Source organism: Typopeltis vanoorti, chromosome 4, assembly GCF_054136105.1.
Source record: "Typopeltis vanoorti isolate ZY-2024b chromosome 4, IOZ_Tvanoo_1.0, whole genome shotgun sequence".
Classification (NCBI taxonomy): domain Eukaryota; kingdom Metazoa; phylum Arthropoda; class Arachnida; order Uropygi; family Thelyphonidae; genus Typopeltis; species Typopeltis vanoorti.
The window spans coordinates 16,258,653-16,274,068 of NC_143552.1; the positions used below are offsets into that span (position 1 = coordinate 16,258,653).

General features: G+C 36.2%; 1 protein-coding gene across 5 annotated transcripts in view; it reads right to left on the reverse strand.

Annotated features, from left to right (window-relative positions):
• The window catches only part of Myo61F (unconventional myosin 61F), a 744,085-nt gene that overhangs the window by 448,472 nt on the left and 280,197 nt on the right, over nucleotides 1-15,416 (reverse strand). For all 5 annotated transcript variants that reach the window (XM_090391651.1, XM_090391648.1, XM_090391650.1 and 2 more), the window contains exon 11: nucleotides 2,305-2,372. In XM_090391651.1, the coding sequence (XP_090247777.1) occupies nucleotides 2,305-2,372 (68 nt within the window). The remainder of the gene's footprint in view (nucleotides 1-2,304; nucleotides 2,373-15,416) is intronic.

A 15,416-nucleotide genomic window follows, 5' to 3' on the forward strand; every position in this document is an offset into this window, starting at 1 on the left:
TTGCAGGGCTAACATCTCCACTATTACTAATAATCCTTCCCAGCTTTGCATCATCTGCAAACAACTGAATATCCCCTTGCAATCCACTGGCAATGTCATTGATATAAAGGTTAAACAATATAGGTCCTAGTACTGAGCTCTGTGGGACCCCACTTGTAACCCTCTGCCTCCGTGAAACTGCTCCACCATACACAACTCTCTGATACCTATCAGACAGCCAATCCTGAATCCAGTTGACCAATCTGACATCCAGACCCATGTGCTTCAACTTAAATATCAGCTTATCATGTGCCACCCTGCAAATGCCTTCACTAAGTCTAAGAAAATTGCAGTATATGCCTTTCCCTCATCTAATGTTCTTGTAACTTTATTATAAAAGGCTAGCATATTGCTAAAAAAAGAGCGCCCCTTCACAGATTCATGTTGACTCTCACAGATAACATTACCCTCATCTGCCCAATGCTGTATATGGTCCTCACTACTTTCTCCAAGATCTTAACAACTACTGATGATACACAAACTGGCCTATAATTAGACACTTCCAGTCTGTTACCACCCTTATGCAATGGCACTATCTTACCTTCCTTCCATTCCCTGGGCACCTTTCCCGCAGCCAGACTTTCACTGAAAAGCCAGGTTAAAGGCACTGTCAGTTCCCTAGCACATTCTCTCAAAACTCGTGGTGAAATACCATCCAGTCCCAAATAATGGTACAATATAGATATTTTTTATTTTAATTATTACAATTTAGTTACTATAATTTTTATTAAGTTGCAAGGCTGCCATTAAAATTAAAAGAAGCACAAGAAGTAGAAGTAAAATCAGGTGTAAGATATCTCCAGTGTTATTCATAAACTACATGGATCATTTTATGAAGGAAAGCAGTATTCAATGATGATATCAAACTCTGGTTTTAATAAGTCCAAGGTGTTTCACTTTAGAGTGCAGAATTGTAAGAACTGCATACTGAATTGGTTTAACTGTGCTTCAGGATGCAGTAGTACACAATGCTTACATCTCTGCACTCCACTTATTAAGACTTGTTGATGAACTGCACTTGAGGATGCAGATGAGATTCAAGATCTGAAGGTGATAGCTGACAGTGGACTGAAGTTTCAAGGACACACTGCAGTGTTACAAAGACTACACCTCACACTGTTCCTATGATAAGGAGTGTATTGAAAAATAGGAATAAGCTGGTTGTGCAAATGTATCAATCATTGATCAAAACACACATGGACTACTACTTTGGACATCAATTTTTTTTTTTTTTTATCATGATGTGGAAACATTGGAGAATGCCCCACCTGATGCTTATTCTTCATTCAATGTATTTACCTGCCTACTACTCACACACTTATTTTGTTCTTCTTATAGTTCTGTAATCCATCCTTCTCTTCTGCAATCACTCCATACTTCAGCTGCTCTGCTTTCTTACCTCCTCTATCTCTCCAGTATACTCTTCTCTCCTAAAAATACAAATTTTCTGTCATCAAGCCACTTCTTCCCAAACCCACTTGTCATCCTAACTACCATTTATACCAAGCTACATGCCCACTTCTTTAGCATACCTTATATTCATTCAAAACATTTACATCAAGAGACTCCTCTCAATACCAAGATTTGCAAACACATGGATGTGATTTTTGTGCTTCTTTTACCTAACCCACTGCATTCTTCAAGTTGTATAGTACACAACAAAATCCCAAAGAATTACATCTAGACATTAATATAATGAAGTCTGTGCGGTTAGCGTAGTGCCTGTTTGCTTTGCAACCATATGCCTGGGGAAGGAGAGTCCTAGGTTCGATTCCTGTCGACAACGTGAGGAGCTTAAGAATCTTCCTCAGCCATAGCCAAGTTAGCTGGTCTTGGGCATGGACAGCAGGGTCCCCTCCAGTTTATCTGGGGTTTTTCATTCTGCAAGCAGGCAAACTGGTCCCATGAACACACACGGATACAGTCAGGAATACTTAAGACAATCCCTCCAGCCATAGGTCTGAATTGTCAGCTATGCCGGTCCCAAGCCAGGATAAAAATAGGGAGGATTGAGGTGGTGCTGTACCTCCACGTAAAAGGAGCTCACGGCCGTTGAATCATCATATGAAATGAATGAATATAATGAAGAAATGACATAAATAAAGACATGGATGCAGATAAAGAACTACTCCAGTATCGAGGCATCTTGTCCTATCACTTATGATCCAAACACAATTCTGAATAAATTACAAAACAAAGAACTACTTGCAAATTTACGCTTAAAAATTGCAAAAAGATACCTACGTGAAAAAAATTCTCACTTACCTATTTCTTTCAAATATTTCAAATCCATATATATCAAGGAGCCCCATCAGTGTCTTTCTGCTTTTTTCCTAAAATCATTAAAAAGATTATTAATCCTATCAAATAACAGCCAGCTCTCAGATTAGCAAAAACTGCTATCCAAAACAAAATTACAAAATACTTCATAAAGTAAATTCAAATTTAAAAAAATAAATAAAAATTAGCAACCATTATTGCAAACAAAATTTAATCTTGCTAAGTTCATGTTATATAAAATTTTAAACAGATTGTTGACTTTCACTTTGCAGCACACCTGTATCAGTAGGAAAGCAAATAATTACTGAACAAGTTGGACTGACATGTTGGCAATAGCCTTTAGCCAACCAAAGTAGTCTATATTGCCTGAAAAGAAAATTTAATCATAATCTTTAAATTCTTGATATGCATCTGGGAGTGCATAAGATATTATGATGGTAATCATAAATTTATACTATCACTAATACTGTGATGACAATTTTCTTCCAAATTAGTCTATTCTTTGTCAGGACTCCAATATTATCAAATCTTATGTTTGGTCTTCTGGGACACTTCTAATTTCACCAACTCACAAAAATCATGGTCTTCCTCTGGGTCTTTTTTCCTACCATCCTGTCATCAAACATTTCTTTTGCTAAACTCTTCTCTCTCTCTCTCTCTCTCCCTGATTATGAATCGTGTATGAGTGAAGCTAATCTCAGATTAGCTTTGCTCATACATTCCTAAATGCTAATAATGGCATGTTCCTTCCTAATATATTACAAAGAAACTTGACATTGTTCACAATGATGCCCCTAATTTTCTCAGAACTATCTGTGGTCTGATCTTTGATCCAATGTTTTATTTCTTGTTTAGTTTTTTTTTGGCTAAATGCTCTCTTTTTCCACACAAATTTATTCCACTGCTGCCCCATCATACCAGCTGTCTATTTCCATTATTAGTTTGCAATCTTCACTAAAAACTAGACCTAAATAGCTGAAATATTTTATCTGTTATATATTATATATATTTTATATCCCCCCCACCAAGCACAAGAGGTTCCAAGACCTATGGCATGACGAGTGTGAGAGATGAAAGAGAGAAATGTGTTTCAAGTGTTTTTTTCAAAACCTGAAGGTTGTAGATACTGGAAAAGACAATGTGGGGAAGACTGTTCCAAAGAGCAAAGGCATAGGAAATGAAGGCAGAAAGAGTTGGTTTGATGAGTTTGGAGTTGAACTGTAAATGGGTATTGACTGGCAACTGCTTGTGTTCATATATGAGTACAGTAAAGTGTAGAGATTGTAGTATCCAGTTCAGATGAGCAAAGCCAATGAAAATATCAGTAGAAGAGACATAATGCAGAACAGAATGTCTATAAAAAAGTGACTGGAGGGAGGTGGTGAAGGAGGATTCATCAATTAAGCAAACTGCTCACTCCTGTATAAAATCAAGCATTCTGAGAAAAGTTTTGGAAGCACCATCCCAAATGTAAGAACAGTATTCCAAGGTTGGGTACATATGAGCTAGTGTCAGAGTTAAGCAGGAAACAAGTACATTTTGGAACAGAAAAAAATAAGTTTTTTGGAGGCCTAAGAAGCTAAGGACTCTGATGTGTTCATGTCAGGATAGATTAAATGCAAAAGTTAACCAAAGGAGATGAAACTGGTCCTCGTTGCAGAGAGAAATATTGTCAAAAGTGAGGAAGAAAGCAGAATAGTCTTTCTTTCTAGAAATGAGACAGAGCAATGTTTTAGTGGAATTAAAATTCATTAGGTTTTCCTCACCCCACTTGAGAATGAAAAAGAAATCAGTGTTTAGGAGATTGGTTAAAGAAAATCTTGAAACATGAGTTTCCTGAGAACTACAATGCTTTGAAAATGAAAAAGAGGAGTGGAGAGTACTGTCATCGGCAGAGCTATGAATAGGACTGGACGTCAGGGAAAGAAGATCATTAATGTATAGGAGGAACACCATAGGTGACCATACTGAGCCCTGGGGCACACCAGGAAAATTGAGAAATCTGTTGAAAGGAAACCATCTACCATAACCTGCAGCAAATGACAAGAGACAAAGCCGGCAATTGCAGAGAAAGGGAGGAAAATACCATAGAATGATAGCTTGGTATGTGGCCATGATGACAGCCTTGGTCATGATTATATAGTTCTGATACTGAGAATGCAGTTGACATTTCCACATCCTGCAAGTTTTCACAGGTCACCTTTTTATTGCTGGCTTGCATGACAAGTTTGTTGCTGCAGTTATTCAGTTCAGTTAAACTGTACTAGTCCTAGTACAGTTTAACTGAACTATTTCAATCTGTCTTTGATTTATTCTGATGTTTTCATTTTGGAGTATTCTCACTATACATTATTTTTGATTTGTCCATATTTATATTCAGGTCTATGTTCAAACTTACTTCATTTAATTATTATTATTACATGACACCTCAAGGGAGTCCAAAGACTCATTGAGTGAGGGCACCCACTCTACAACTCTCTGTCTCCACCACTCACAATCCACCAACCAATGAACTGCAACCTTTACCAGCATCTATACCAATGCCATCCAATGTCCACCATCATTAGTAGTATTTTCACAGACAATCACAAACATCCATGTCCAGGGCAGGATTCAAACCCACAGCCTTTTGGCTGGAGAGTGGATATGCTCACCACTTGGCCAACCAGGCCAGCAATTCAAAGTCATATGTTCTTGATTGCTGGCAATTTTTTTGGGGCTGTTGCTATTATTATGAATGAGCAATTCATAGATCACTTAAGTATTCTCCATCAATATTTAATCCTATTTTCCTCCAATTTAGTTCTCAAAGCACATTCCAGGCATGTAGAGAATAAATTCAGTGAGATAGTCTCCAGACAGATTCTTCTTTCTCTTTCTTTCCATTCAAATTTATTATGCTGAAACTCTCTATTATACACTGATTTCCATAAATTAAAGAACAAAGAGAAAAATCATGATAACTCAAAAAAAAATGCATGATGATTTTTTATGCAATTCAGTGAAAAGTAGTATGATGTGAAATATGAAAGAAATACCCAGAAGAGTACATGAAGATAATTGTCAAAAACAAAAGGTCAAAATGAGATTGCCAACATGCTTCAAATAAGAAATGCAGTCACCTTTCACAGCAATACAGAGCTCATAGTGATGTTTCATACTATTTATAATGGTATCTAGGCACTCAATTGGTAATAACAACCACTGTCCTGCAAAGATCTCCCAGTTTTTTTTTTTTGTTTGTTTTTTGCAAGGGGGGGGGGAGGTTGAGAGCAGTAACATATCTACCTAGAGCATCCCAGATATATTCAACAGGATTAAGGTCAGAACCTGGCTGGCCAGTCCACATGTACAACAGTTCTTAAAGATATTGGTGCACAAGCTTTATTCAATGAGGATGAGTATTCTTATCTTGTAGGATAAAATGGCTTCCCTGTCACACTCACATACAAATGAACATAGGGGGGGGTCCAGGCCGTCATAAGTTTCAGCATTCATGGTTCCACTAGGAACATAGACAAAGATCAGTGCATCCACCCAACATGATATTTCCCCAAACCATCACACTATCTCTAACATAAGTGTTCCTTTCATGGCTATTAGAGGGATGATAATGTGTCCCTGGTTCTATCCAGATCAGAGCATGCCTAGTATTGCTTTGTAGAGCAAGGACTAATCAGTAAACAATCCCAATCTCAATTGTTCTTGGGTCTAGTTGATGTGTAGTTTGGCCCACTTCTCTCCTGTGGTGTAGCAATAGGGGCATGGAGACTATGGGTCACCTAGCATACCAACCACCACCACCCTCATGAAGCCTTCTATGCACAGTGGAATCAGATACTTATGTCCCTGTAGCCTGCAAGGTCAGATTATAGCTGATTCAGGATAGCTACGAGTAGGGGGAAGTCTATCCCCTAGGATAGACTCCCCCTACCCCCAGTTATTAAAATTTTTCTCTTGGATTCTTAATTTATGGAAACCAGGGTCTTTGAGTTAATATATTAATATAAATATTATCTAAAATTACTGACCACAGTAATAAACCTTAATGAAAAGATAAGACTTATAAATATCATCTATTCTTATGTAGTTTAAAGCTTCTCGCATTTTACATAAATCTATTGAATCAAAGGCGTTTTCATAATCTATGAAAGCCAAAGAAATTGGTATATTATAAATCTTTATAAACCAAAATATAAATCTCTAAACGAAATAAGGAAAGCATCCAGAAAGGACAAAGGAATATAGCATAACAATACGGGCAAGGAAATAGAAATAAAAACAACTAAAATACAATTCAAGAAATAAAACTCAAAATTAAGGATACAGAAATTTCAATCAAGAGGATGGCAATATGTTATTTGAAACTGAAGAAATAAAGAAAAAGTGGGTCAAACACATTTCAAACTTCAGAGATGAGAAGAGACATACCAGAGTTCAACAATATTGAAGGATAGTCCTCCTTCAAGATGACATTCATATAGATATGCTAAAAGCCCTAGAAGAAAGTGGAATAGAAGAGCTAGGAAACTAACACATATACATAAGTGGATATGTTACTACTGAACTCAGGATTCTACCTTTATAGGCATCTCCCTCCCCACAAAAAATGCCTAATGAGTCATGTGATATAATTACTAAACAAATTATATTAGAAAGAATAATATCAAAAACAGCAGATATGAAAAATAGAGGAAAAAGAGAGAGCCTTCAGTATCAGAATAACACACTAAAAAGAAACTTAGAAATGCAGACAGATGTTTATCTTTGCTTTATAGATTATAATAAAGCATTTGATAGGAACTTATATATTTTATATAATCTTAATCTTGATTATATACAATCAAGATTAAGACAGTGGTGCAGGGCTTGAAATGATTCAAAAATTAGATGATCAAATTTGAATCTACTGTGCTATTAATCTACTGTGAATACCCTATTTATGCACTCTTGGGATGGGGGAGTGTGACTGATTATGTAAATACCTTCCCATGTGTGTGGGTTTCCACATAACCACCCATCTCAACAGTATGGCATCTTCAAAACACTCACACTTCATTTAAAGGATAATGAACCATTAGGTCATTGCATTACTAATGTGTCTAGAAAGGGAAGACAATCTGGGAGCTCAGTTAACATTCTACTTGAAGATAACAAAAGGTACATCCATGATCATCTGTATGGCAGGTTTGGACTGGCAGACCATGCTCTGGACACTCCTTCACATAGGATTAAATGGAAGAAGACAACAGTATTACATACAAGTCGCAGGATTGAGAGACTATTTTTAGGATTCATCATAAAATATTACCAGAATCACTTATATTTAATTTAAATGTCTTTATTTCTAAAATGTTTGGCTAAGTTTCATAGCCAAATCACATATTTGTGATATTATGTGCACTATTAGCTGAAGGAAAATAGCTCCATTGCATTAATAGGTATTCAAAATAAATAATTTAGTTAATAAATTATTTTAAAAATATAAACAAAAAAAAATAATATAAATTAAGGAACACATGAATGATGAGTATTAGTCAGTATGTTGATATAAGTTTCTGGGGTTAAGTAGTTCTGTAGGTGGTTTTCGATACTGAGACCACATTATAATATAAAGAGTTTATTAAAAATAAACTATTAAAAAACCCAACAAGTTTCGTGCATTGTAAGACTTACATCAGGGGTAATTGTACATAAAAGTTTTATAATGAATACAAAATTATTTTATTCCCATTGTTATACTATAACTATAGTTTTATCTATCTATACAAGGAGTATGCCAGTTACATACACATTTTCAGGAGGTACATGAAGCATAAAAGATTGAGAACCACTGATCTAGAGAATTAATAAATGCAGTAAGAGAAATGAGTTTAACCTACAGCATGACTGGGATACTGTTAGCTGAGTGAAACTTCTCAAAGTGCATGACTCAACAGTGGTTTTGTTAATAACAAAATAATAGCTTTATTATTATTATTATTATATAAATATCTCTATGGAGTCAGAAAATTTGTTGCAGGAGATCCATTATTCACACAATACCTATCATAATCTTCCTTAAACTCATTCGTTGACGAAGCACCCATGACCACCTCTGCCAAAGCCATTCACCACCCTCCAAGCAAAAAAAATTCTCATCTAACACCCTTCCTAACTAGACAATTTCCAGGTGACCCCCCATCATTCTCTCCCTTCCTTCCATGTACTGAAAAAGTCTTCATTGTTAATCCCATAAAACCCCTTCAATAACTTATATGCTTCTATCATGTTTCCTCTTTTTTGCCTATCAGCTAGTTTTTGAAGCCCACAGACCTTCAATCTATTATCACAATGAACATTCTGTAATCATCCTCTGGAACCTCTCCACCACTTCATCTCCCAAAGAATCCAGATGGCCAGATCTAAGCACAGTAGTTGAGATGTGGTCTTATTAAAGCCTTATAAAGTGGAATAATAACTCCCTATTTGTGCTTGTGTCTTCAACAATCATATAATCTGATATGCTGTTCTGGCTACCTGCCTGCTAAACTTCAACTCAGTATCCACAATCACTCCCAAGTCCTTAGTGTGGTTCAGATCCTTCAATATATTACACATCTTATGATCTCTTAATGCCAAAGTGCATCACCTTACCTTACACTTGGTCACATTAAATTGGCAGCCATTTTCCTTTGTCTATACTGCCAGCCTATTGAAGTCATCCTGCAGCATCTCTACATTGCCTTCATTTACTATCAAACTGCCCAGTTTTGCATCATCTGCACACAACTGAATATTTCCTTTCAAATCACTTTTTATATCTTCTTCTTCTTCAACCTTCTGGTTCTGTCCACTACTGGTCGAAGGTCTCCCCCATGATTTTCCAGATCACTCGGTTTTCTGCCTCTCCCATCCACTCACTCCTGCAATCTCTCCACCTTCTTCTCGGTCTTCCTCTTTGTCTTACTCCATCCATTGGTCTCCACTCTGTTGTTTTTCTAGTCCATCTCACGTCACTGCATCTGGCAATATGGCCAGCCCATCTCCACTTAGTCTGGTTAATGTATTTTACAATATCCATGACACCTGTTTGAGATCTTATCCAGATATTTGTCTTCCTATCTCTTAATGTTATTTTTAGCATACTTCTTTCCATGTGATGTTGTGTTGTTCTCAGCTTTTTGTTTAGGGCTTCTGTTAAAGTCCATGTTTCTCCTCCATATGTTAGGACAGGAAGTATGCACTGGTCGAAAGCTTTCCTTTTTAGACTCATAGGGATGTCACTTCTGAATATGTCTCTCATTTTCCCATAAGCCACCCATTCAAGGTGAATTCTTCATTCAATTTCTTTTCTTTGGCACTCCTCAAAGGATAACAATTGGCCCAAATATACATATGAAGTAACCTGTTCTATTTCATGGTTTTCAACTTTGACAGTTCTATGGTTAATATATTTATCCATCATTATTTTTGTTTTGTTTTTTTCTCTATTTATTTTTAGTCCAATTTCTCTGGAAGCTTCATTTAGCTGATTTAGCCTTTCTTCCAGATCTTCAAGATTATCTGCTATCAAGGACAATATCATCTGCAAATTTCAGATGATGCTAACAGAACAATATCATCTGCAAATTTCAGATGATGCAGCCTTTCTCCATTTATGTTTATTCCTTTTGTTTCCCAATCTTTTTCTTCTAAAGACTTCCTCTAGTGCAGCTGTAAATAATTTGAGAGGTACGGTGTCGCCTTGCCAGATGCCTTTTTGTATTGAGAACTTTTCACTGTTTTTACATAATTTAATTACAGAAGTTGTATTATTGTAAATATGTTTTAGTGCTTCAATATATGGTTTCTCGGTTCCCTGGGTTTCAAGTGCATTTAGTGTTGCAGATGTTTTAACTGAATCAAATGCTTTTTTCACAGTCTATATAGACCAGACATAAGGGTTTATTGTATTCAATTGATTTTTCAATGAGCTGTCTTAATGTGTGAATATGGTCCAAAGTATTGTAATTCTTTCTAAATCCAGCTTGTTCACACGATTGCATTCCCTCTAGTTTAGATTTTATTCTATTATTTATAATTTTTGTGAAAACTTTATATATGGTGGGGAGTAGGCTTATACGTCTGTAGTTTTTAATTTCTTCCTTATTGCCCTTTTTAAAAATTAATATTAGAAGTGAATTGTTCCAATTTTTCGGAAATTTTCTCTGTTTTAGGCATTTATTAAAGAGTTTAGTCAGCTGTTTGATGACAAGGCTTCCTCCTAGTTTTAAGAAGTCTACCATAATTCCATCTTCTCCTGGGGGGCCTTTCTATTCTTCATTTCCCACAGTGCCATTTCCACTTCACCTTGTAAGATCTCAGGGGCATCATGTTCTTCCTCACTCGAGTTATCCATAGATGATTCTTGGATGCCCCAGTCTTTGTCTTCATAGAGTTCAGTATAAAATTCCTGAATGCTTTTGATTATTGCATCTCTATTTTTTATAAGTTCACCATTTTTTACTCTTACAGCAGCTATTTCCTTTGTTCCAACTGATGTACATCTTAGGACCTTCATATTACTATTGTTTCTTTAATTTTCCTAGTATTATACAATCTAAGTTCATGTTTCATCCTTTTACGTATAGTTTTACAAATTTCCGCATATTCTATTTTATTGGTGTCATTCAAATTTCTTTTCATATCTCTTCTTTTCTTCATCAGATCTAAGGTTTCCTGTCTTAGTTTCTCTTCTCCTTAGTGCCTTTTTACACCTCCTATTTCTAGTGCACAATTCAAGATAGATTTTGTTAATATTTCATTAGCATCATTGATGGTAGTAGCTGTGTTTAACTTTTTCAGTTCATTTTTGAGTGATTCTCTATAACAGCTTTTATTGTGGTAGAGGTTTTGTAGATTCACTAAATTGGACTTTTTTCTTATGAGCTTATTCCGTTCCATTTTTTGTTGATCCATACTTTTGCCCTTACTAGTATGTGGTTACTTGCTGTGTTAAATCTATTAAGCACTTCAGTATTATTTATTATATATCTTCTGTTGGAGAGGATGAAGTCTATTTCATTGTAAGTTTGTCCATTTGGACTTCTCCAAGTCCATTTTCGGTTGATTTTCTTCTTGAAAAAGCTGTTCATAATAAAGAGGTTATTTTCTTCTGCACATTCAATAAGTCTTTCTTCTCTTTCATTCCTCTGTCCAAATCCAAATTATAATCACTATTATTCTCCTGGACATGACTCCTCCATAAACTACTCTTTGAAATCTGTCCATCAGCCACCCTCTAATCCAAATTGCCAAATTCATATCCATTCCCATTTGCTCCAATTTATGCAAGAGAATTTTATGCAGAATTCTGTCAAATGCTTTGTAATATTTGGCAGTATAACTGAGTAACCATTTTCCCCTTATCCAACTCCACTGTCACTTTAAATAAAACAGCTTGGTGAAAGGAGCTGATAATTCTCATGCACATCCTTGTAACACAGAGGTTGACATGCCATCTAATCCCATGGGTGCATTCACATTGAAATCAATATTTTAAGCATCTCAATTTCTTCAACCTCTATTTTTCCATCAGTCAATGTTACATCTGATATTACAATGTCATCGCCAAGATAGTACATCCCTGAAAATGCTTACTTAGTAATTGAACTATTTGGGTTGCTTCTGTTACCTCCTCACCATCAGCACTTTTAAAAGTCATCCTTCCATAATTATTCGTCCTTTTACTTGTCAGATAGAAAAAGACCTCTAGGGTTTATTTTGGCCTCAAATAGATTTCTCTCATAATTAGCTTTGGTCTTCTACCCTATGCCTTGCAGGAATCCTCCTACATGCAATAAATGTGTGTATGATGATGATCAGGAAGGGAATAGGATGGACTGGGATATATGGGGTGTAGCTGAGTGTGAGAATATAGAGTAAGTAGTGATAAATGCATTAGGAATGGGGAATGCATGACCAACAAGTGACATGGGCAGGACTGGTTACAGACAAACAAAGTGAACTGCTGTGTTTATTTACTAATGCCAGAAGCATCAGAAATAAGGGAGATAAAATGGTTTTGCCAATTGAGTTTATTCACCCAAAAATTGTTAGAATAAGTGAAACATGGTTGGAATAGAAACTGAATATATTATATTTTTCGTGAGGATAGAAAGGATAAGAAGGGAGGGGATGCTGTTCATGATAGCAGGGGAATTATTTCCGTACAAAGTGAAGATGCGAGATGTAAACAGAGGCAATGATTCTGAGTGAGTATGGTGTGAGGTAGAGGTTGATAAGATGAGAGATTTAGTTGAATGTTGCTATAGGGCAGGGAAAGTAGAGTATAGCGATGAAGAAATGTATAAGAAAATTGGGTTAGTGAACAAGGGATGGGTGATTATTATGGCAGTATAGACTGGAATGAAGAGACAGCATTTGGAAATAAGGAAAATGAATTTCTTGAGTGACAACCATCTTAGGCAGTATGTAAAAGAAGGTACATGAGAACTGAGAGTTTTCAATCTGATTATTTTATCAGTCGATGTGATTGTGAGTGGGGTTCTGCACGTTCCTCCAGGTGGGGAGAGTGATCATGAAGTGATCACCTGAGTTGTGGTTAGCCATATGAAGACCTATGAGGAAAGGATATATGTAAAATTAAAAGACTGGTGATTATGAAAAGTTTAGGAGATGGCTCGGAGCTATAGCATGGAATGAGGTGTTAAGGAAGAGAGATATGTGTTGCATAGGATCTGACCAAAAGATATTTAACAACATCTATGTGCAAATACATTCCATACATCTACCGAATAAAGTAGGTATCAAATGAGTGAATGAAGAGATTAAGCAGAAAATTTAGAAGGGAATGCTGTGGAGGCAATACAAGATGAATCAATCAATATCAATCAATGGTATCAATCAACTGATATCACTGATTGATACCAAGGAGTATAAAGGAAAGGCCAGGAAAGTGACTCAGCTATTAAAAACAGCAAAACTACAGCATGAACAGAAATTAGCAAATCAGATCAAGAACAAAACAAGAGTTTTTCAAATATGTGGCAAATAGAAGGAAGAATGATTATGGTAATATGATGTTAATGATTGATAATGACAAAATAGTAACTAGGGTAGAAGATGTAGTTAAGGTATTCAGAAAACAATTTATATAGGAGTTTCCCATGATTCCATCCTCATCAGGGTGCAATCATGGGAAACTCAAGCACAGTAAAAACCCCGAAGTTACGTGGTAGGTGGGACCAACAAAAAGCGCATAAGTCAAATTTGCATAACTCGGGGTATAATTTTGCATGTAATTTATATATACAAACATACAATTGGGACCAAAGGTTTACAAAAACATCTATATTTTTTAAGAAATATAATCCTAATTGTAGTTTTTCGTACATAAAAAAAAGAAAGTTATTTCGATGTCGATGGTTTCATAAAATCTAATAGACTCGTCTGACGGCATAATGTCTTTTTCTTGTCACGCAAAATTTCTTCATAGCAAGCTAATGATATTTTTATTCCTTGCCTTGTGGCTACAATTCGTTCCTCATTAGAATCTTTGTCCTCCAAAATCTGTAAACCTTTCTTTTATGATTGTCCTTACTGTGGATTCCTGTAGATCGAATTTCTTTGCTAGCTCACAAATTTTCATTCTGCCTTCAAAATCCTTAATAATGTTGAGTTTTGTTTCCAAAGTCAATGTTTTTCTTTTCTTGTTAGCTGTAGAAGAATCGGACTTGCTTCTTTTGGATGACATTATTATTTTTTATGTGATAAAATTTTTATCAAGAACATAACATTAAACAATCGCAAGGTTTGTAGACTATAAAAATCTTGTATGAATGGAGACCGCGCGAAACACATAAGTGCTTGTTCACAGCATGTGCGAGACTGGCGAATGCGGACGGCACCTGAAAGATACAACTAGTGGTGAGGGTTGAAGCGGGACGGGAATACGTACATATAAGAAACTGCGTAACTCTGGATTCATGTAAGTCGGGGTATGACTGTATAGAGGAAATAAGAGAGAATGGCTTAATCGTGAGCGAGCAGGAGGTATATTATGGTAAATAAAAAAGCTTGATGCCAATAAGGCAATAGGATTTGATGATATATCACTACATGTCTTAAGGGAATGTTCCAGAGAGTTGGTGGTAGAACTGGCATGCCTGTTTAGTAATCCTTACAACAGCACAGGCCCCAAAAGAGTGAAAAATAGGTGAAATTGTTCTACTGCATAAAGGTAGTGATAAGGCTATGGCTATTAATTATAGACCAATCTGTACATCTGGAGTTGTAGTTAAGGTATTGGAGAGGTTAGTACAAACTAGCATACATAAATGGATCAATAACAGTAGTATTCTCTGAAGATTAACTGAAGTCATGTTTCACCAATGTACTATAAGGGGACAAATGTAATGGACAAAGAAATGCATATACAGTTGTACACTTAGCTTTTGCAAAGGCTTTTGATAGGCTGCCACACACTTCAGTAACTAAACTGAGCATATTGGATTGGATGATAAATTAGTGAATTGGATAGGTAACTTGCTCTCAGATAGGTATCAACAAGTTGTGTGAGCAGGTGCAGAATCCTAGGAGAGCAAAGTCAGAAGTATTGTGCTGCAGGGATTTCTATTAGTGCCACTGTGGTTCAACTTGTATACTAATGATATTATTATTATTATTATTATTATTATTAAACAAGACCTCATGGAGTCAAAGACTCATCTGAGAGGTCCTTTTATCACACGCACATCTCATCATACCGTGTCTTAAACACACTCAAACTCCTTGCACACTCTCAGGCAAGGCATTCCAATCATTCACAACTCTGCATGAAAAAAAAACCTGGCTCTCACTCCCCAACTCACACCCTCTTTATACGGTTTCCAGGGATGACCTCTGGTTCTCCCCTGATCTCCCACTATTCAGAGAATAGTGGGAGATCAGGGACTGAACTTCTCCACTTGATCTTATAACAACCCCTTACCAACTTTTAGGTCTCTATCATATCTCCCCTCTTCCTTCTCTCCACCAGACTCTGCAAATTACATCTTCTCAATCTTTCCTCATACTCAACATTCCAGAGGTCAGAAACTATTTTAGTCAGTCGC